We start from the raw sequence: 20,513 nt of genomic DNA on the forward strand, positions 1-20,513 counted from the left end.
AGCAGTAACAGGTTTATAATTGGTGTTGTGACTTTCAGGCCATTCATTTTGTCACAAAGCCTTCTGTGCAGGGAACGTAGGGATATGAGAAAAGAAATGACTTGATGTTACACACTCCTCTTGCACCAGTGCACCCATGAGAAGCAAACTGAAGGAGGCAGAGTTCCCTTGGAGAAAAATAAGAACAAGCAATCCCAGGGCTACAAAGTGAGAGTAGGACTTTCTTTGTCATACTGGACAGGACATGCTGTTAGCCTAATCAGACAGCACAGGCAAACTTGCCTTGTCCCCATGCTCCTCCTGACACTTCTGAGATCTCAAGGTGCACAACAGAATCACAGAATATCTGTCTGATATTCTATGATTCTATTGTGTACCTTGCCCAGGTTGCCAGAACCTTTCCTCCCTCCTTCTGGTTGTGAATTGAGTTGAACATCATCACAGTGCATCCAGAACTGCATATGTCCAGAAAAAAAAACCCACAAACATCACCACCACAAAGCCCCCACAAAACAAAACAAAACAACCCTCCAAAAAAAGTTAATTAATTGCTCTGGAGACAGATTCTGAAAATTAAAAATAAGTTGACTCCATTTCTTGACATTTCCTAATTGAAGACAGAAGAAGTTTAGTGTTTCAAATAGCCAGTTGCAATTTATAACTTTGGCAGAATATGCATGTGCTTTTGTGTTTGGAGAAGATTTCAGATGAAACTATTTTGGATGCTAGTGCCAACTCTTTCCCAAGCCACTTTTACTAGTAGAATTTACTCCTGCCCAAGAATAGGTGAATTCAGAGCTACTGCTTACTTCACAAGGAGAGTAATCTGAAGGGAAGCATACTGAGTTTATAATTTGCTTAAAATACTTGTGTGACTCAATCACATTAAAGGTCTTCAAACCCTCCTAAAATCTTAATGTCTATCAAGATGAGCATGTCCAGGGCTTATTTTAAAGCTTGCCAATGTCAAAGGAACTTCTTACATTCCATAGAGTTTGGTTAAAACTTGCATATTACTTCTTAAAGTGTTAAAAAAACCCCAATTGGTTTGACTGCCCTGCTCTTAGAAGGTTTGCAAACACTGTCTGCAATAACACAAAGCACAACACAACTACTGCAGCTTAAGACTGGGGGTGTTCAGGGCGAGGCTTGACAGGATGCTTGGTTGCATGGTTTAGTTGATTAGGTGGTGTTGGATGATAGGTTGGACATGATGATCTTGAAGGTCTCTCCCAACCTGGTCTGGTCTATTCTATTCTATTCTATTCTATTCTATTCTATTCTATTCTATTCTATTCTATTCTATTCTATTCTATTCTATTCTATGACAAGGATTCTCAGGAATATACAGGTTTCACAACAGTTAGCTTTTATTTGGTTGCAATAAGGAACTCAGTAGAGGCAGGGTCAGCTTCTACCTCTCTGGCTGCTATGAAAGCTTTGAAGTACAGGGAAAAAATGCACTCCTGTCCTTCCTTCTGTTGATTTGCAACCAGAGCTTGAAGAGTGTGAAAGCCATATCCTAGGAATGGACAGGACTCTCTTGTTTTCTTATTAAATTCATTTCCTTAATATTTACAGGTGATGATTTTCACAGCAAAAAGTCAGCAACTTCCTACCCATCACTTTCTGAATACTGGCAGTCCTTGTTTATTGCAGACTCCTTATAACATTCAAAAATTACTTTATTTTATGAGCACATGTATTTTATTCACAGTTTATGCAGGAAGAAATCAACCTGTTGTAGAGTATGTCTCTGAAAGCAATGAAAGAAAGAATCTTGTTGCTCTCACACTTCAGTACAAGCCAAGCAGGGCTCCATAGTAAGCATAGCTGAAAGTACATGGCACTGTAAGTGCTTTCTGGAAAAGGAAAAATTACTACTGTAGGTTTCAAAGTGGACATGGGCTGACTACTAATATGGCAAGGACTGTAAATGTCTGGCTTGATGTACGGTGCAGTCAATTTAATCTTTAACATCCTCCCCTCCTTTGTCAAACATTTGTTTGAGAGGTCCATGCAGTAAACGATTTACAGTACTGCCTGTAGCACTGTTAGAAAATGATGCATGGTGATCTTTATTAATCACTTTAGTAGGTAACACTAGTGGGAATAACAGCTGCAATATACAGCCACATTTGAGGTCTTATGGAATCAAGAAACGAATGTGATTTCATAAGGTTCTGCACTGCGGAACTATATTCTATTTAAATGTAAGGCCTGTAGAATTTAAGAGAGAAGATGATGTTTCCTATAGCTTTCCTATAGCTTTTTCATTTGCTTTTTCTTTTATTTTCTATAGCTTGCTTTCTCTCTTCTTTTTTCTTTTTCTTTGGAATTCAAAGGCAAGTAGCAATTATTTCTGAAATTATAACAGGTGGTTAAATATTCTGTATTTTCTACTTGCTTGGTTGAGCCACTTAAATTCATTCTTATGTGACAAACACACAACATCCCACTGTACACAGAGTATCACTTACACCTTTTGTGAGCTGTAATTCAAGTGAGCCTCTGGGTAGCTGACAGACAAACCATTTGGACAAAAGCCCTACAGCATGTCAGTGTGAAATTTACAGAATACAGAATTAACCAGGTTGGAAAAGACCTTTGAGATCATCAAGTCCAACCTATCACCCAACACCATCTAATCAACTAAACCATGGCACCAAGCACCCCATCCAGTCTCTTCATAAACACTTCCAGTGTTGGTGACTCCACCACCTCCCTGGGCAGCACATTCCAATGGCCAATCTCTCTTTCTGTGAAGAATTTCTTCCTGACATCCAGCCTAAACCTTCCCTGCTGCAGCATGAGACTGTGTCCTCTTGTTCTGGTGGTGGTTGCCTGGGACAAGAGACCAGCCTCGACCTGGCTACAACCTCCCTTCAGGTAGTTGTAGACAGCAATAAGGTCTCCCCTGAGCCTCCTCCAGGCTAAGCAACCCCAGCTCCCTCAGCCTCTCCTCACAGGGCTGTGCTCCAAACCCCTCCCAGTTTTGTTGCCCTTCTCTGGACACGTTCCAGCAACTCAACATCTTTCCTAAACTGAAGGGCCCAGAACTGGACACAAGACTCAAAGCACTCACAGTGTGCAGCAGAAAGGGGCACTGAGATTTCCAAACACAGCTCTGCAAATTTTCACACCCTCTAACCTATGACTCTATCTTTGACATGAGGCAACAAAAGAACAGCTAACTTTGTTATCCGTCTCTGCCAGGTTTTGAGCTGATTTAAACTCCAATTTGGACTTCAGACATCCTCCCAGAGTCACAAAAAGTATATGGAAAGGATCTAATGTATTGTGTGCAGCTGTGGAGATATACTGAAGAACTTCTTTTCCTGCAAGGCCACAGACAGTTCTTCTGGTAAACTAGAAGCAAATCAACTTTTTATTCATCCTGTTGCTGCAGGATTTCATAGCTGTCACAATTTTTTTTTTTAAAATATCCAGACTTAGGAGGGAGGAAAAAAACTGCCTTCTGCCTGTCTGTATGGTTATAAGCATATAAGCTACAAATCTGCATTATTGCATTGCTCCAGCTACCACGCGTTTTCAGGCTGATTTCACTACTATATGGAGCAAAATTGTTGAAATTGTTTGAGGTTATGTTGCCCACATCAAAGATTTACAGCCTGAATTTAAATAAAATTATTCTAATGTTGCATTTCCACTCCAAAGAGCAGTCTATTTACCATCCAATAAGAGATTCAAGAAATACAGATTTGAATTGATCTTTATTTTCTGTAGGCAAGGCCAGACAATTCACAGTGTTCCCTTGAAACTCACATTACTATTAATAAAGCTGTGCTCTACAAGGTATCACAGAGACACATGAGCTAGCATCAACTAGTGCATGGCAGGAAAAGGTGCAATAGGCCCACTTGCTTTTGACAGATCATCTTCTCTAAAAGAAGGTAAAAGTATTACAGTGTCCTGCTAGTATACTGAGGAAGAAAATATTCTTCCATTGCAAAATGAAACTTTTATTCCTGTCCCTTCAAAGAAGGATCACTTCTAGGACTGTAAATGTACTTTGAAAATGGAGCACTTCAAGAATTTTAACTTAAGCCTTGCAATATTTGGTGTTTTCTGCAAGCCCATTATCCTGAGTGTGTGTCAATATTAGATGAAGAGTCTGTTTTGCTCAATTGCAGAGGAAAGTTTGAAAGGTGACTCCTGGAGGCCAGACTCTCAGCATGTAAAGCAAGCTCCAAACCATTTCTTTTAAACAAATGAATAACTAGTTTTATAGGGAAACTGTCAGTTCATGAGCTGAGATTTGGTTTTAGTTTTGGAGCATAGTGCTCAGGTATTGTAAGCAATACTGTATACATTTCTGTGCAGACACCACACACTTGTTTTGGTACTTGCCAGCCATGGGTTTCAGTTAGCTCAAGTGTCTTTGGAAAACTCTGGGTCACACAGTATGTCCTAGTGAATCAGATTCACTCCCAGTTTTAGAAGAACTGTGAGGCATTTGGCCTTTTCCATCCAGCCCTTGATCACAGCTACCCTTAAGACCTCTTAAGTGATAGATGTCCCTTCCTAGTTGCTCTAATTCTACAGTTATGCCTCCACTTCATGCTTCAGCTCCCCCACCTTTAGATGAGATTGTACATTCTCAGCATGGGCCATAATATGGGGGACATGTGGAGGGAGAAACTTTTCTCCTTATGCAAGTGCAATGTTGAAAGGATTTAGGACAAAACCCCAAAGCTATCAAATTTATCTCAAGTTCTTTGATCCCAAGCACTGGCTACCTTGCCAGGACAATTTAAGGCTCATTAGTACATGTGCTTCCTGAAAATGGAAAAAGTGATGTGTTACAGAGAGGAACTGGGTTCTTCATGCCCAATCCTGCAAAACATCCAGGACATTGTGGCCTACTCTAGGTGATCCTGCTCTGGCAGGGGGAATGAACCAGATGATCATTGAAGGTCCTTTCCAACTCTTACCATTTTGTGATTCTGTGACTCTTTAAGAGGCAGTGTGTGCTCTGTGGAGCTGAGGACATCAGCTGTGAAGATGAGGTCCTATATTAGAAGCAGATCATCAAAGTCTATGACGTCCTTTTGTCAGAACATTCACAAAATGCTAAAAGTGGCTCTACAAAGTCAGAATCGCCTGGTTTCATGAGAAAAGTGGTCCAAGACTGCTATTCACTTGATTAAATAAGGTGGATGTGAGTGTCTGCACTTTTACTGAACACTTCTGGGTCTATTAGAAAAATTCTTTCAAACTATTAAACCAGAACCATATTAAACACTTGAAATGGAATTCATCTCATCTAACTTTAGGGCATGATTCATCCGACTGATTCCAGACATCTAGGGAGAGATGTATCACATCATTAAAAATACCTCATTCTTTCCACTGTCTGCAAATGGGGCCTGGAGTGACCAGCTGAGCTGTAGATAGAAACCCACATTTGTCAAGATGATTTCAATCCAACCCTCTCCCATAAACATATTAATGTAACCTCACTTTTCTAGGATTATAAATGCAAAAGAACTCTATAACAAAGTAGCCGCAACAGAACCTGCTTCTTCCTTCCACCTTTCTCTCAATGCCACAGAATGAAAAAAATAAAACTACAGAGTAGATTTTTTTGCTTCTGAAAAATGAGAATGTCACAAGAACTATTTGACACAAATATATTTATCCTGGTCCTCCTATCTTTATTTCCCACAAGCACTGGCAGATGTTTGCATACCTCATGTAATGTGATGGGAGACTGGCAATTGCATGCCCCGCTAGCTGCACTGAAACAAAGCCCAGTTTGTCACAGTATTTTTCATACAAACACAAGCAGATGAGCTAGAAGCCTAGGAAGCCAGTCTGTTAGTGGAAAACTCCCTAGTTCAATGTTATTGATTTTAAAGTCTTAGATTGATGCACGTGAACTTTCGAACCTCTCTCTAAGCTGAGCTGCTGAACCGCCGAAGTTCACCCGCTGCCTGCTTTACAGTCTCCCTGCATTTTCATGTTAGATAACTCTGTTTGCTCACAAAGGTAATCTAGGTAAGTTATGCACAGCTGGCATGCATAAATTGTGCATATCTGTGACATCTGCCAGTGGGAAAAACACTCCAAGTATGATACATATTTCAAGAACGAGTGAATTAGTTCAAACTTAAGCTTTCTGGGTCATAATTGAATCAGATCTCTGGAAACATATGCAATACTTTAATGGCTTTGTCATAATTCAAGCTATTAATATTTACTGGCCTGGATCATGAAACTATCCTAGTAACAAAGGAAGTATAATACTTTTAATATACTGATAATATCTCACTAATGCTGTCTTGTTAAACAAGCCAAAACACATTTATTCTAGCATTTTGTGTGCTTTTTCCTGACTAGCTGTATTTATGTGCACTTACAACAACTACTGATCAAAGAAGCAGTTTGATTTTTCTAACTCTTCAACTAGGCCTAGTCTTACACTTCATGAAAAGAAAACTATACATACAGTCTCTAACTAATACACTCTCAGAAGTCTTTTTTACCTCCTACATGATTAAATACGCTGTGTGCCTCTGTGTTTACCTAAATACCAAGACATTTCTTGTGGCTGCTTTGCTTGCTCTGTAGCCCTACTTGACCCATCTTGTTCTATTCCAAGTACAGCTAAATCTCCCAAGACCAGGACCTGTTTTGTTTGGGGGTGACTCACAGTCTCAAGGAGAAGGACTTGGGGTTGTCAGTTGATGATAACTCAGCATTAGCCAGCAATGGTCACTGGCAGCCCAGAAGGCAGCCATGTGCTGGGCTACATGGAACGCAATGGGAGCAGCAGGACAGGGAGGGTTTCTGCTTCTCTACTCTGCCCTTGTGAGACCCCACTTAGAGTACTGCATCGAGTTCCTGTGTCCCCAGCATAAGCAGGAGCAGGTTCAGAGGAGGCCATGAAGATGATCAGAGGCGTGGAGAACCTCCCCTTTAGGAACAGGCTGGGAGAGTTGGGGCTGTTCAGCCTGGAGAAGAGAAGGCTCTGGGAAGACCTTAGAACAGTCTTGCAGCACCTGAAAGGGGCCTGCAAAAAAGCTGGGAAGGGACTTTTTACAAAGGTTTGTAGTGATGAGAGGGAATGGATTGAAGCTTCAGGAGGGCATATTTAGACTGGAGATTAAGAAGAAATTTTTTACAGTGAGGGTGGTGAGACAGGTTGCCCAGGGAGATTTTGAACTCCCAAGGGAGGTGGTGGATTCCACTACATTGGACAGTTTCATGGCCCAGTTTGACAGGGTGCTGGCCCATCTCATTTAAAGTATATTCTTCCCCTGAAAAGTTGGACTAGATAATCCTTGAGGTCCCTTCCAACCTGGTATTCTGTGATTCTATGAGTTACAAACAGTGTAAAAGATTGAAACATTAGCTAGTGTGGAGAAGGGCAAAGCATGGATATTTAAACTCTCCATGAAGATCTATCTCTGTGCCAGTAATAGATACCAAGGCTTTCTCCTTTGTGGTAGCTATACTCAAACCAGAAGCTCTGAACACTTTTGCTACAGGATGGATGGTGGTGAACTGGACATGCACAACCTCAGCCCAAAGCTTGAGCATCCCCTATAGGAAATCAGCACATAGTGGCTTGAACAGGAGCTGTGGGAAGCAGCTTTCCAGCTGGACCAGGAAAAGCTGTCTGTTGCAACTGTTCCCATACAGCAGTCTTCAAGGCCATGATAAATTGTCCAGAAGCAAGCGACCACAAGCAGTCTGCAGAACCACAGCGACCTTCTGGCAGCTGGCCATGCACGATGAGGACTGATTGGTACATGACATAAAGAATTCGGAAATCACTGCATTTTTGTGCTTCTAGTGCAAACTTGCTTTGAAAGGAGGAAATGGGAGAGAGCATAGAATAGAATAGAATAGCATAGAATAGCATAGAATAGCATAGAATAGAATAGAATAAAGCAGGTTGGAAAAGACCTTTGAGATCATCAAGTCCTACCGATCAGAACTATACTGCATTGAAAAGTCCTTTTCTTGGAGTTAAACTAAGGGATTAGGAGGCAGATCCACTCACTATTAGTATCTGAAGGGAATAATAGACCATTATTGACTTTAATAAGTAGTGAAATGAAATTATAAACAGTGAATATTTTGGCTGCCAGAAAACCAATTTCTGAGAGTGAGGACTCTCAGCATCCCCATGGAGATGAGGATTTGTGATTTCTTGGTATGAAAGTAAGACAAAGCTACAACTTAGTGAACAAAAATTGTCTTGCAGACAGCGCTCCTGCACTGGCTCCTGGACTCGTCCAGATGATATTGCAGCATTGTCCCTTTTAAATCTGTGAAAATCCTTTATTTCAGAAGCTTTCATGTGTAACAGAATGCTGGCTGTTGTTATAATAGCTACCTTCATTTGAAATTTATAAAGCTGTCACTTAAAAACTGACCATTCTGCTCCTGAGCGTACGTGAAAATACCTCCCGCACAGTATTTTGATATTTAACTGAACTGAACTTCTGTGGCATTATTATTTATGCACTGCAGGAGACAATGGTTCCTGGTTAAGGTTTATGCAATTTATGCCTGTTTTCATCCCTGCTGAAGTCGATAGTAAAGACATGAAGTCCTGCTGACTGCTGCAGAAACAAAGGTTGGTTACGGAGACATGGCTGCTGAATTCTTGTGCCGTTCTGGGTCTGTATGTGTGCACATGTGCTTAAGATGAGAGAGACTTAGATGTATTGATTTTACAGCAGCTTTTTTCTCCACTCTTAAATGAAGTGGAATGAGGAGCAAATAGCCTGACAAACAAAAGAAACAGAACTATTATTATGACTGCCTGAGGTTTTACACTCCAAGTGCAGAACCATCAAGAAGATTGGCTCTCAAGCCTATTTGTCATATATGCCCATGTGAAATCTCTACCAGAACGCAGAACAGCCTGAAACCCAGCCCAAAGCCCACCCTGTGACCTATTATAGCTTTAAAGGTCAGGAATAGTGCTTGCTTGCAGTTACTTAATAAAATACTTCATCAGCTTCTATGCCTCTATAAAAATGGAACTGGAAAAGGCCTTTCCACCTGCAATGCATAGGTCAAGGGTCCCCTTCCTTGGAGGCTGCTGCTGCATTGCTGCAGACCAGGCTGCTCTGCTGTGGTCACACTCCAGGTTTATTCCAGCAGTGGCAGTGAAGGGGTGGGAAACCACATCCCTGCCTCTCCTCTCCCTTTCCTTCCCCTCCTCTGGAAGTTGGTTGATGGCTCTGATTATGGAGCCTCCAGGAAAGCGGTCTTTGTCGCAAAAGGCCAAAGTTCATCAACTTCCATTTACATCAGTAAACACGAACAATTCTTCCCGAGCCTGAGAAATCAATTCCCACAATACCTCAGCCAGTCGTGCTGTAACGGGCTGAATTGAAATGCCCCTTCTAATCTGCATCAGAGGAATAAAACCAATCCTATCGCCTCATGTGCCAGGATGGCCGGGGAAGCGGGAGCGGTACTCACCATTGCACATGCAGCGCACATTCCTGTAGAAGCGGGGGCACACAAAACTGATTCGTGCCGTGCTATAGGTCATCAGGGAATGTGAATCAATAGACAGGCTTTGCTCACAGTGCTGTTCCTGACAATCCAGTCCAGAGCAATTCTTCTCCAAGATAGCAGAAATACGAATCACATTTTCCAAGTGTCTCCTTGCATTGGTAAGCTTCTGAATCAAATAGGCAGGCTTATAGAAACCACTGTTGTGCATCTGCACCGCAAACAGCATGTCAAGCTGATTGCTGCCTGCCACCGGCTGAATGCTGATGATGTGCAGGCTGTCTTGCTTTTGGGAGAGCACTGCGTTTCGCAAGGTACGCCTGAACCCGTGCATGTGAAGGCCCACAAAGTCTTCTGGGGACACGTTCTCAAAACGGATGGTGACTGTGTTCTGCAGCATTTCTTGTAGCAACTGCTCAACGTGGACCACGACGTCGATGGGCACCTGGAACCGGCCATCGCTGACAGACACGTTCAGGATATACTTGCCGTTATCGAGCCCCCCAAGGGCGATAATCTTCCCATCGTGGCTGTTGACCTTGAACAAACTTTTTTGCTCTGATTTTAGTGTGTAGGTGAGGACGTCGTACACATCCTGATCTGTGGCATGAATTTTCCCAATGACTCCCCCAGGAAAATCATCTTCCATGGTGACAATGAAAATTTCCAGCGGAATGGCGGTTGGTTTGTGAATGCTCTCTTCAATAACCCTCACCTGAATATAGGTGTGGGAAACCTGCTGGGGCTTCCCAGAGTCCTTTGCCTAGTGTAATTTAGGAAAAAGAATAAAAAAATCCAAATAAACCACACATCTATAACACAGCCAACCACCATCACTTCTTGCTATATACATTTTCACAGCATTAGGAATTCTGAAAAACTCTCAAAAGAGCTTCCCAAATGCATTTGCAAAATACATATGTAAAAAAATGTCTCAGGCATTTCTAGCAGTGGAACTTACAAACTCTTTAGGGAAGCACAGATATCTCATCTAAGTGGATTGCAGAGAGAAATGTGTCAGCAGAATGTCTCATTACTCAAACTGAAATGTTCCCAGGATCCCACAGCTATCACTTGCCCTTTTCACAACAGAATCATTTGAATGTGGTATATTCTACATCAAATGAAGTTTGGGCTCAGTTCTATACTGGAAAAGAGACTGAAGTCCAGTGAAATACTAGCATCAGTTTCTGCATTGCTTGGTGTTTTCCGAAGTGCTTCAGTCTCTGCTTAGATTGTGTGGATGTGCAGAGCTTTTCTGCAGTGCTCTGTACTACTTTACCTGAAGCACTCCAGAAACATTCTTGAAATAAATAAAATTTATCATCCTCCAAAAATTAAATAGGTTGCTTGGGCTGTTACTAAAGATAAAATATGAGAGCAGCCCTGCACTTGGACAGATGACTGCACGACCCAGAGCACGTATGATAGCATCATTTGCACTTTTTTATAGAGAGTAAAAGAGCAAGTATGACAAAAAAAACCCAAGGCCATCTTGACAGAAAGTTGTGCAGTTCTTTCCTGCACTAAGACAGACACTTCATCAAAGTCACTATGAAGATATACTGCTCCACACATTTATTTGCTCCAGAGAAGGAACAGGACTAAACTACCACTGGGCAGAGATGCAGAGCACATTCAAAGATCTTTGTATTTCAAGATAATGAGGAAAATTCACAAGATTAAGAAAAAACCAAACAAAACCCAAACCAACCAACAGCAACAAAAATAAAAAGCGAGAGGACAGCAGTAATAGGAAAGGATTGGTAACGCTAAGGCAGTAAAAATCATTCAGTGACACTTCTGAAAGGGCTGGCTGAAGTATTTAAAAGAAGATTTTATGTATGCCTGCACACACATGTATGCACAGAGATTACATCCAATTCCACTCCCAACATTATCATTGCTTTTGGACAAACCTGACACAGAAGAGGGATCTGACAGTGGATAGCACCTATGAATGGAAAGGAACATTCCTATGGTCTATACATAATAGGAAAATACAAAATATGTTTTCACTGCAGAAATCCCTGAAGAAAATAATACTGGGAGGAACTGGGCCTCCAGAATCCAACAGTGTGGTTTTCTGAACATGTGGGTGCATCTCAGACATTGTGGTCTGCCTAATAATTGGTTTACATGACAAACTTGGATCTGCACAGCTAGAGGATGCTGCTTAAATTTAATTGACACAACAAATTTTGTCTGTGCTGGAATTCTGGCTAGCAGATTTTCCTGCAAGCAGGATATTTTAGGATGAAGGCACGTTAAGAATGAAAGGTGAGGTTGGGTTATTTTGGGTTTGTTTTATGGAATCATAACATTGAAGGCTCAAAATACAGGTTTCAGGAATATGAAACAGCAACCTTGTAAAACTTTATCGGATTTGAGCTGTTGATTAGCATCAGAGTTTAGGTCTTTTGAATTGCAACTAACTGAGGTTATGTGACAGTTTAGGCTGTGTCAGTGGGTTAAACCATCACACTACAACAGGATATTACCACAATGAGCAGCATTAAATGTGCCTGTAATAGGGCAGACAAGGCTCTAGTTAGAGAAATCAACAGAAGTGAAGCAAGTGGATGAAGCCTGCAATTCAGACTTAGCTTGTAGGAGCACATCCAATTTCTGTGAAGAAGTGAAGTTCATTCCCTGGACTTGCATATCTACTCAGCCCTATAACATTTTCTCTGGCAGGCCTGAGAAATGTGGACAAATTACTTTTGGATTTACAGTTTTTTGTAATCAAAATTACCCTGGTTACAAGGAGCCTCAACAATGACTCTAAGTTTGAGCTGGGCTTCTATTGCCTGGCTTATTTTCACATTCTTTACAAGCTAAGCTGACCTTGGAAATGTGATTTCATGAATTCTTGGTAGGCTTCCAATAATTTATGATTAAATTTATGACTTAAAAGCAGAAGTGATTTTCCTTCCTAGAACAATATTTTGCTGTCACTTGTTCTGTGGTGTATTTATATGTATATAATGCATTTTTGCTTATTTTCCTCACTTGGCTACAGAAAGAAAAAAAACACCAAACAGATGAAAATCTTAAATCACAAGGGCTGCTGATCAGAAAATCCATTTCATGAGGAGGAAATAGGAATGGTGGCTGGCTACCTATTTATATTTATATGAAATTAGTTTTGAGGACATCAAAGGAAATATGCCATACTGTGAACTTTTAAACTGGAATTCATGGTATTTACTCATAGAATACAGTCAATTAAAACCAACCCACACAGGCAATGCACAGATGACCTACCACTATGTGGGGTTTTGATTCTGTGCAGTCGCAAATATCAAGTCATACCTGCACGCAGAGCACGTATTCAGTTGCTACCATATGCTTGAATATGACTGCAGATCTCAAGACTCCATGAGGGTCCAGGGTAAACTCCTCTTCTTCATTGCCAGTGAGGATGGTGAAGGTAAAAGGGGGGCCATTGTGAAAAGAGTCTTTGTCTGTCACTACCAGCTGCAAAATGCTTGTGCCCACTGGTTTATTTTCCTTTACACATATAGACAGTGTACAAAGAAAAGTATTAAAATGGTACATATCACAATCATAAAATGGCACATTTTGCTGTTGAGAATATTTAACTGAATGCTATTTGCTCAAGATGAAATTTGACAAGCAGTCTTTATTTTGACACTGATTACAGGCCATGGACCAGAAGCAGAGATGGAGGTATCCAGGGAATGATAAACTCTCCCTGATGCTGTATCTGACTAACCGTTAGGACTCAGACCCTGAGCAAGGTGGAAAGAAGTGCAAACTCATTCCTGCTCAGACTTTTAAGGCTAGAATACCTGGTGCAACAAAGATGAATGGTAAAATGTGTGACAGATGCTGAAACTAAGGAGCCTCAGCAAACAGAAACTTACCAAAGACTTAAGAAAGACATGCTTATACTTTCCTTTAAATAAGACCACTTGATGTATCTTTTGCAGATAAATCATCAAGAGCTACTTAACTGAAACCAAATGCTTTCAGATGTTAAAAGTCAGAAAAGATTTTGATCTGCAGGATAAACTTACTTGAATTACAGCTGTATAGTTAGCTGGAGTAAAGACAGGGCTATTATCGTTCACATCAGAAATGTCCACGTTGACCGTCACAGACGAAGACAAAGGAGGGATGCCACTGTCTCTTGCCTGGATAACTAATGAATAACCAGATATCTGTAAAAAGGTGAAATCATTAAATCATTGTGAAAGCAGTCCTAAATGTTAGCTCATGTTCTTTACATCCAGTGCACCACCTACCATATCCTAAAGCAATCTGTTTAGCCTCATTACCTTCTCTGCCCTTACTATAACATTATCCTGTTTACTGCCACACCGTGTCCCAACGTTTTTTATAATGCTAGCAATAAACAAAACAGCTTCACTGTATTAAAATAACTGTATCAGGTGATGTATTCCAGAAAGAAAGAGGCAGACAAGAATTAAACACTGGATATTGTGATGGTTTTAGGCTATGCCTTTAAAATTTAGTTACAGATTTTGAGCAGAAAAAGTAGAAAAATAGAAATAAATCACTATTGGGTGTAAAAAGCTTATGCTAAACAAATTAATTGGGTAAATATCTAGAATAAGAGGAGCTGTACCATAACAGTTCTCCCCCTTTTCTCTTCTTTTCTGATCTCTGGCTGTTTTTGCATTGCTTAGGAGAGATAATGTGCTTTTGGCTGGCCTTGGCTAAGTCTAACTTACCTGTTCCTTTTTCTTGTCCCTTTCACACAGCGGGGTTTGGGGGAGGCAGGGAGGCAGAAGCTTGTAGCTTCCTCTGGTCCTTGGCCAGGGGGGGTCCTTGTGCTGTTTATTACTTGTAAGTATCTGCATAATATTGTAACTCCTGTATATTTTGCACATATTCATTGCATTCCATTGTAGAGTGTAGATTTTGCTTGTAAATACAGCTTCATTTGCTTCTAACTGAGTTGGTCTGGCAAAGTCAATGCTGGGGGGAAACTTCAGCCCACCACAGATATATCCCAATGTAGCCATAACTACTGCAGCTAAGGTTTTCATCTCTCCTAGGAGCATGTGACCTGATTCTATTTATCTTATGTTTGGTTTCCAGGATGTTATATAAACTGCTTATTAGAGCCAAGCTCAGTTTGACACACAGTCATTCTAACATGGTGATGGAGAACCAGGGAAAAAAATCACAGGCAGTTGGCTTAAACGCTCTGAAAAACATTTGGGACTACTAGAGGCAGCAGTCGCTGTAGCAGCAGGGTATTATCCATCATGCAGTAGAAGATAAGGGGTTTTTGAGTCTACTTGCTTGCCACAGACACAAAGTACGCAGTGCAGTGCGGGCAGTGCAGTGCCTCACCCATGGGCCCTCACCGCACATATGTGCCTGTGCGTGAGGTGTGAGTGCATGTGACAGTTTGCAAATGCTCCGTCTAGGCACAGCTTATGGGTGACAGTTTAAGAACCACATCCTTATGGCAGCCTCCTTACGTCTCTGTGGTGCTTTTAGGCTATGCCTTTAAAATTTAGTTACAGATTTCAAGCAGAAAAGTAGAAAAATAGAAATAAATCACTATTGGGTGTAAAAAGGAGAATAAATGATTCTTCTAAACAAATTCATTGGGTAAATATCTGGAATAAGAGGAACTGTACCATAACAATTCTTCTCTTTATCTCTTCTCTTCTATCTCTGGCTGTTTTGCTTCACTCAGGAGAGATAATCTGAGTGCTTTGACTGGCTTTGGCTAAGTCTAACTTCTCTGTTCCTTTCTCTTGTCCCATTTGTACAGGGGGGTAGAATCATAGAACATAGAATCAGTCAGGGTTGGAAGGGACCACAAGGATCATCTAGTTCCAACCTCCCTGCCATGGGCAGGGACACCTCACACTAGATCAGGCTGGCCATCCAGCCTGGTCTTAAACACCTCCAGGGATGGGTCCTCAACCTCCCTGGGGACCTCCCTGGACAACCCATTCCAGGGCTTCACCATTCTCATGGTGAAGAACTTCTTCCTCACGTCCAGTCTGGGTAAGGAGAAGATAGGGGGGGAGAAGCTAGTAGCTTCCCATGGTCCTTGGCCAGGGGGTTCCTTGTGCTGTTTATTAATTGTAAATATCTGTATGATATTGTAAATCCTGTATGTTTTGTACATCTTCATTGCATTCCATCGTAGAGTGTAGATTTTGCTTGTAAATACAGCTTCATGTGCTTCTGACTCAGTTGGTCTGGCAAAGTCAATGCTGGGGGGAAACTTCAATGCATTACAGTCTCACAACTGCTTTCTGCTGTACATTGCTCTCTGCTTCCCAGGAAGGCTGCTGAGGGATCTGCCCATGAATCTCTCCATGGGGGAGGGATCAAAGGGCAACACGCACCAGGTCAAACATCCCTCTCAGTGCAGAGTTGGAGAGGGAATAAGCAGGTCCTGGCAGAGGGCAACGATGCCATGTTAAAGGGGCTTTTTTAGGATGGGAGGACATCCAGTGGGGCTCTTCCTGGGATGAAGGAACAACCCAAAGAAAAAAGTTTTTGGGGAGGGATGTTGGGAGGAGAAAAACTGTGATTTGGGTGGGGCACAGTGACACAGGAGAGAGGGAGAATCTGGAACGCTGCAAAGTCAAGACACTGAGGCACCTTTTTCAAGGTGTGATTTCTGCTGCTACCTGCACACTTGACTGACAGTTTTGTGGGATCTTTCTCAATTCTTGTGTTTCTTTGCTCTCATTTCAACGGATCCCAGAAAGGGAGATGGCAAAAGTCATGGTTTCTATGTGATTACAGCTCTGGAAATGAGTTTCCTTAAAGCACAGAAACCTGGGAGTCATCACTGCCTTTGGGGATCTGCAGCAGATGAGGCATTATGTACCATTTCCCCTGAAGCGGTCAGAAACACCTGTGTCTAGGAAAGAAGCCAAAGCAGCAAAGACAGAAGCCAAAGAAGCAAAGAAAAAGACAGCATCACAACTTATTTTAACCAAGGGGAAGTTTGGCAAATGCAGATAAACCAGAGCTGGTATTAAATATGCACACTATTTAATGGTGACGGTGAATGTGCCTGTGTCTGAGTGTAGTTGTACATGACTGCACCTCAGAAATAAAATCATATTAAGAAATCAAGCCTGCATCATTTAAGAGAAATATATTACTGCAAACTTGTAACATGCCTAGCTGCTCTTACTCCCCTGTCCTCCACAGCCTGCAGTTAAGTCTTTCTGCCACCAAACACTGACAATTTAATCCTGCCTGTGAGACTATAGAAAGGATATTTGCCACTGTTTTAAACAGCAGCCCTGTATCCAGCAGAGAGCTATTCCAGCTGAGCCCATATTCTGAGGATAGCAATCAACTTCCCAAGTTCTGTGAGGCAGGAGGCATGGATTTCTTTATGTGTTGCAAGACTTTTGAAGCCATGTGGCATTCTCCTGCCCTGCTAGTAGCACAGGCAAATGTATTTGTGTGTTTTTTTTCCAAAAGCTGCTAATTGCTAGCTATGGCAAAATGGTGATAAATCACCCTGAATGAATAACCCAGTGAGCAAACAAAGCAGCAGAATCTGTTTAATGAAGCACTCTTTCAGTTTTGGTGCAGCCTGGCCACTTCATAACATCACCTCCCCAGTGACATGTTTTGCACAGTGCTAATTAATGGCTGAGGTCTCAGCTCGGTGCTTGGTGCCACAATCTGGAGTATGTTGTAATCACTCTGTTGCACACACCGCTGCACGTGTGTGCTTGCACATGCAGGAGAGAGGAGGCAGCTCATTAACACAGCAACAGCTGCCAGTGGCACCACCAGAGAATCTATGGTTGTTTTTTTTTACCCCGAAATGTCCTCAGCTGCTGTGTTGGAGCAGGATGGGAATGCCAGCAGAGCAGGTGCCTTGGAGAAAGGATTGGGGATAGGGTTGGGGTGGCAAGAAGTGTAACAGCATTAGAAAGACATGTTGGAGCATCTGAGACTGATTGTTGCAGACTGTACAAGAAGCTTCTTCAAAACAAGCTAGCAGCAGAGTTGAGATCAATACACACCTGTAAGTTCTGGCAAGTTAAAAATTCCCACCAAACTTACTCTTTCTCTGTCCAATTTCTTTTTAACCTTCACGAGTCCCAGAACAGGATCAACCGAAAATTCATTGTCTTGATCACCATTCACTATGGAAAAATGGATCTGGCCATTGGAAGGACTGTCCAAATCTTCTGCTATCAACTTTTTTGAGAGAAGAATGAAAATTAGCACAATGAACATTAAGCCATTTGTATGACACATTAATTGCTCAACACCCCAAAAAGTAAAAGTTCATATTCCATCAGACTCGCTACATCTGAGCTGCACACCTGTACTGTATCAAAGCCAAGCATGAAAATCAGTTTTTGACAAGAGGTTCCCATTAGGTCTTTTCAAAATTCTACCCCTAAAACATACACAGTATTTTAATCTTAACATTCCACATACTGCTTTCTGCCATACTGCTTTCTACCAGCACCCGAACAAGAGGGCACAGTCTCAAGCTGTGCCAGGGGAAGTTTAGGCTGGAGGTGAGGAGAAAGTTCTTCCCAGAAGGAGTAATTGGCCATTGGAATGTGCTGCCCAGGGAGGTGGTGGAGTCACCGTCCCTGGAGGTGTTCAAAAAAGGATTGGACGTGGCACGTGAAGCCGTGGCTTAGTTAGTCCCGAGGTGCTGGGTGAGAGGTTGGACTTGATGATCTTTGAGGTCTTTTCCAACCTTATTGATTCTGTGATTCTGGGTGATTCTATGATTAGATCTTTTTAAAATTCTATCCCTAAAACATACACCATGTTTTAATCTTAATATTCCACATACCACTTTCTTTCTGGGTCCATAAGTTCCAGCAGAAGAGTATTGTGAGGCTTCAGTATGGCAAACTGCATGCTAGGTTCTACAAGTACTATGTGTCTCACTGAGAAGTTGAATTCTGCCTTTCCAGCAAAAGCCACTTGTTTCTAGCTGACTCATGAAATACCATTCCTCAAAACATGACACTGCTCTGTGACAGCATATTGGGGTCAAAAAGGAAGCAGACGGTACTGCTTCTTTACTTTGGAGGAAAAGTAACTGGCAGCAGCCTGGAAAGCAGTAGCAAATGCAGAGGTGCTAGAGAACGGTCTGGGTGATTCAAGATCATAGAATCATAGGATGAATAAGGTTGGAAAAGACCTCAAAGATCATCAAGTCCAACCTCTCACCCAGCACCTCATGACCAATTAAACCATGGCTTCAAGTGCCATATCCAAACCCTTTTTGAACACCTCCAGGGATGGTGACTCCACCACCTCCCTGGGCAGCACATTCCAATGGCCAATTACTCTTTCTGGGAAGAACTTTCTCCTCACCTCCAGCCTAAACTTCCCCTGGTGCAGCTTGAGACTGTGTCCTCTTGTTCTGGGAGAAGAGACCAACCGTCACCTGGCTACAACCTCCCTTCAGGTAGTTGTAGACAGCAATAAGGTCTCCCCTGAGCCTCCTCTTCTCCAGGCTAAACAACCCCAGCTCCCTTAGCCTCTCCACATATGGCTTGTGCTTGAGGCCTCTCCCCAGCCTCGTCGCCCTTCTCTGGTCACGTTCGAGAGTCTCAATGTCCTTCTTAAATCGAGGGGCCCAGAACTGGACACAGGATTCAAAATGCAGTAGTTAACTTTTGCTAACTACTGCAGCAGTTATTTTACTAAAGGTCATGTGGCAGAGGGCTTTGGTCTGCCTAAATCCTGCCCATGGCCTCACTTACCATAATCACCGAGTCCCCGATGGCAGCATCCTCGCTGATGACTGCACTGTAGACCGCCTGGCTGAATGTTGGTGCATTGTCATTCACATCTGTCACATTAATGTTCACAGTCGTGACGGCGCTCAGGGCTGGAGTGCCTCCATCTTTTGCTTCCACTACTAAGTAGAAATCCTTACACGACTCATAATCCAGAGCTTCAAAAATGGAAATCACTCCTTTGAAGCAAGGGAGGGAATGTCAACAGCCAGTGAGAGCCATACAATGCTATGGACTAAAGATCTGACTGTGGTAAACAGTACAGCCTGTTTTTTATCAGCATGGCACACATACAGAATCTGTTGTTCTAACTGTAACACTGCCCAATCCAATAAAAATATTTGTTCAGGTTTCTACTGCTGTTGTTTGGTTAAAGAATGATGCCAACTGCACTTGATTGCCCCTGCAGACAGGACCTTCACAAGGCATGAAGCCATGAATGGCTTATCATGAAAACAGCTTTTATTATATGAGTATTGTAGATGAAGAAGTGGGGCCTGGGATCGTGCACAGAGCCTGTGGGAGAACTAGATGCTGAGTCTGGAAATCAGCCCTGACAAGTCAACAGAAATTCCCTCCCACATAATTAACTTCTCATGAATTAAATAGAAACGAATGGGCTATGAACACCTTCGAGAAATCAGTTGTCTATCACTTACATGATTTAAAAGGCACTTCTTCCCTCAACTAGGCTTATACATTTTTGGTTCCCTCACCACACAATCACAATAAAGATTCTCTATAACTTAACTCACTGTGTGCACCCAGACCCCACCTAGGACAGAAATTACTTTTATGCAGGCCCTCCGCTAGTTTCCCATGTACCCAAAACATTAATGAGAAGAGAGGCGTGGGTCGTGCACAGATTATGAGTACCTTGCAGGACATGGTATTTGCCAGGGCAGGAAAAAACTTAAAAGCAAATCCTTAACCCTGGCAAGATTATCCTTTTCAATATAAACCCATCAGGAGTGGGGCTTAAAGACCATTTAGTCCAACTGCTGCCCAACACAGATCAGCTAAACCAAACCGTTCTTGAATGTACTCATCTCTAACATTCTTCTAAACCTCCAACAACAGCAGTTCCCTAACCTTCTTAGGAAATGTATTTCAGTACTTTAAAAAAAAATTCAGTTAGGAATTTCTTCCTATCATTTAAACAAAATAAACCAAATGCAATAAATAATTTCAGTTAGGAATTTCTTCCTATCATTGAAACAAAATAAACCAAATGCAATT

The 20,513-nt window shown here is 42.0% G+C and overlaps 1 protein-coding gene across 7 annotated transcripts in view; it reads right to left on the reverse strand.

The window, feature by feature from the left end:
- The window catches only part of FAT3 (FAT atypical cadherin 3), a 475,061-nt gene that overhangs the window by 37,651 nt on the left and 416,897 nt on the right, over positions 1-20,513 (reverse strand). For all 7 annotated transcript variants that reach the window (XM_054164880.1, XM_054164877.1, XM_054164879.1 and 4 more), the window contains 5 exons: positions 19,239-19,453; positions 17,563-17,700; positions 13,548-13,691; positions 12,820-13,017; positions 9,469-10,267 (listed from right to left, as the gene is read on the reverse strand). In XM_054164880.1, coding sequence (XP_054020855.1) covers positions 9,469-10,267; positions 12,820-13,017; positions 13,548-13,691; positions 17,563-17,700; positions 19,239-19,453 — 1,494 coding nt within the window. The remainder of the gene's footprint in view (positions 1-9,468; positions 10,268-12,819; positions 13,018-13,547; positions 13,692-17,562; positions 17,701-19,238; positions 19,454-20,513) is intronic.

The sequence above is a fragment of the Dryobates pubescens genome, chromosome 10 (genome assembly GCF_014839835.1).
Source record: "Dryobates pubescens isolate bDryPub1 chromosome 10, bDryPub1.pri, whole genome shotgun sequence".
Taxonomy (NCBI): domain Eukaryota; kingdom Metazoa; phylum Chordata; class Aves; order Piciformes; family Picidae; genus Dryobates; species Dryobates pubescens.